The sequence below is a fragment of the Acyrthosiphon pisum genome, chromosome X, assembly GCF_005508785.2.
Source record: "Acyrthosiphon pisum isolate AL4f chromosome X, pea_aphid_22Mar2018_4r6ur, whole genome shotgun sequence".
Lineage (NCBI taxonomy): Eukaryota > Metazoa > Arthropoda > Insecta > Hemiptera > Aphididae > Acyrthosiphon > Acyrthosiphon pisum.
In genome coordinates, this window is record NC_042493.1 from 120,583,729 (window position 1) to 120,585,522 (window position 1,794).

A 1,794-nucleotide genomic window follows, 5' to 3' on the forward strand; every position below is an offset into this window, starting at 1 on the left:
TTCATAAAAAATTCTGGCTACGCCCCTGTATCATAACTATAGAGAATCATACAATATAACAAATAAAATATACTTCTATGACTAAAAACAAATTTAGGAATACCAATTGCAGAATCAAATCCATTTTTTAAAAGCTTATTAAAATCTTCTATCGGAGTCAATAGTGTAATCACACATTGTTTTGAAACATCCGATACTTCGTCCCGATCAACTTTTGTAGTATTATTGTCTTCAACTGAGGAACTATTAAACAAACATAATTAATATAATATTTTCATTATTTATTGATTTGTTTCTTAGAATTAATATTAAATACATACCCATCAAAAACTTCTTGAAATGTGTTTTTAAATTCATTTTCAATAAAGCTTTGAGGGGGGCTTGTTAACTTGTTTGACACGTTCAATTCTTCATCACAACCAAAATGTATATTATTAATACTTTCCGACGAATCTCTATTAAACAAACATAATTATTTTAATTATTTATTGATTCATTTCTTAGAAGTAACGTTAAATACATACCCATCAAAAACTTCTTGTTTAATGGAAAATATTTTATTAAATTCATTTTCAATAAAGCTTTGAGAGGTGTTTGTTAACTCGTTTGAAACGTGAAATTCTTCATAATGATCTGATTGCATATTATTATCGTTATTAGCCAAGCTGTTAAACAAACATAATTGATATATTATTTTCATTATTTATTGATTTATTTCTTATAATTAATATTCAATACATACTTTTCAAAAAATTCGTCTTTAAAGGAAAATCTATTTATAATATTTTGTAAATTTGGTCTAATATATTCATTTAGGATTATGCGATGCTTTATGGTTTTTTTTGAACATAGGATTTTCTTTGAAATAATTTTTGTTAATATTGGTTGAACAATACAATCATACATAGTTTGTAATTCTAAGTCATATCTATTTTCTGGCATAGCAAATGTATTCCTTAAATACCAGTATCAATTAGTAACATAAATAAATCAATTATTAATAAATAATATTTCACGTTACCCATCATCTATATCTATGTCCTATTGCATCTTTACGTTTAAGAGCAATCTTTTCTTTTAAACGTAATTTAATTGAGTCTAATGATGGTAACTTATATGTGTAGTCCTTTTCCTCATCATATGGAAGACTGACATACACAAAAAACTTCAAAAACAATGTGTTTTATAAGAATTATTAAAAAATAATATATTATGTGTATATTTTCAAAATAAATAATTAAATATGAAACAGTAGGTGTAAGTTCAAGGCTATAAGCTAATTTAGTACATGGTATAAATGTTAAAATATACATTTTGATATACATACTTTTTCCTTTTTTATTTTTCTAGGAAATAGTGCACCAATGTTCACCAAATTGATATATAAATCAACTTTTCTAACAATCATCACTTCTCTTCTTTCAACCATAGACTTGAAAATAGCATCGAATGCTGTTTGATCTGTCTACACATAATAATAAATATTTTAAATACATTGTAACAAAATACAATTATAGTTAATACTAGCTGTATTATTCGGGGTCTGAGAATAAACGAAACATAGATGGGCAATTCATTTGTGGCAGATAGTAATAAACAGAGCACAAATTTTATAGGACTAAAAATAACTGAAATATGCGCTTTTTCCATATTTGAAATCTCTGGTGAATAAAACAATTAATGTATAGCTGTCTCTGCTATTTTTATCAGTATCCTATAATAATAATAAAATTAGCAAATGCTATAAAATCCGAGCCCTGGAATAATAAGTAACATTTTTCTTAACTGAACCAA

At 25.2% G+C, this 1,794-nt stretch overlaps 1 protein-coding gene across 1 annotated transcript in view; it reads right to left on the reverse strand.

The window, feature by feature from the left end:
* Positions 1 to 1,724, reverse strand: part of LOC100162353 — a 1,933-nt gene extending 209 nt beyond the window's left edge. The window contains exons 1-6 of the mRNA XM_029485473.1: positions 1,328 to 1,724; positions 1,022 to 1,165; positions 743 to 955; positions 525 to 665; positions 321 to 455; positions 83 to 243 (exon numbers count right to left, since the gene is read on the reverse strand). Of these exons, the coding sequence (XP_029341333.1) occupies positions 83 to 243; positions 321 to 455; positions 525 to 665; positions 743 to 942 (637 nt within the window). The 5' untranslated portion in view covers positions 943 to 955; positions 1,022 to 1,165; positions 1,328 to 1,724. The remainder of the gene's footprint in view (positions 1 to 82; positions 244 to 320; positions 456 to 524; positions 666 to 742; positions 956 to 1,021; positions 1,166 to 1,327) is intronic.
* Between the last annotated feature and the right edge of the window lie 70 nt (positions 1,725 to 1,794).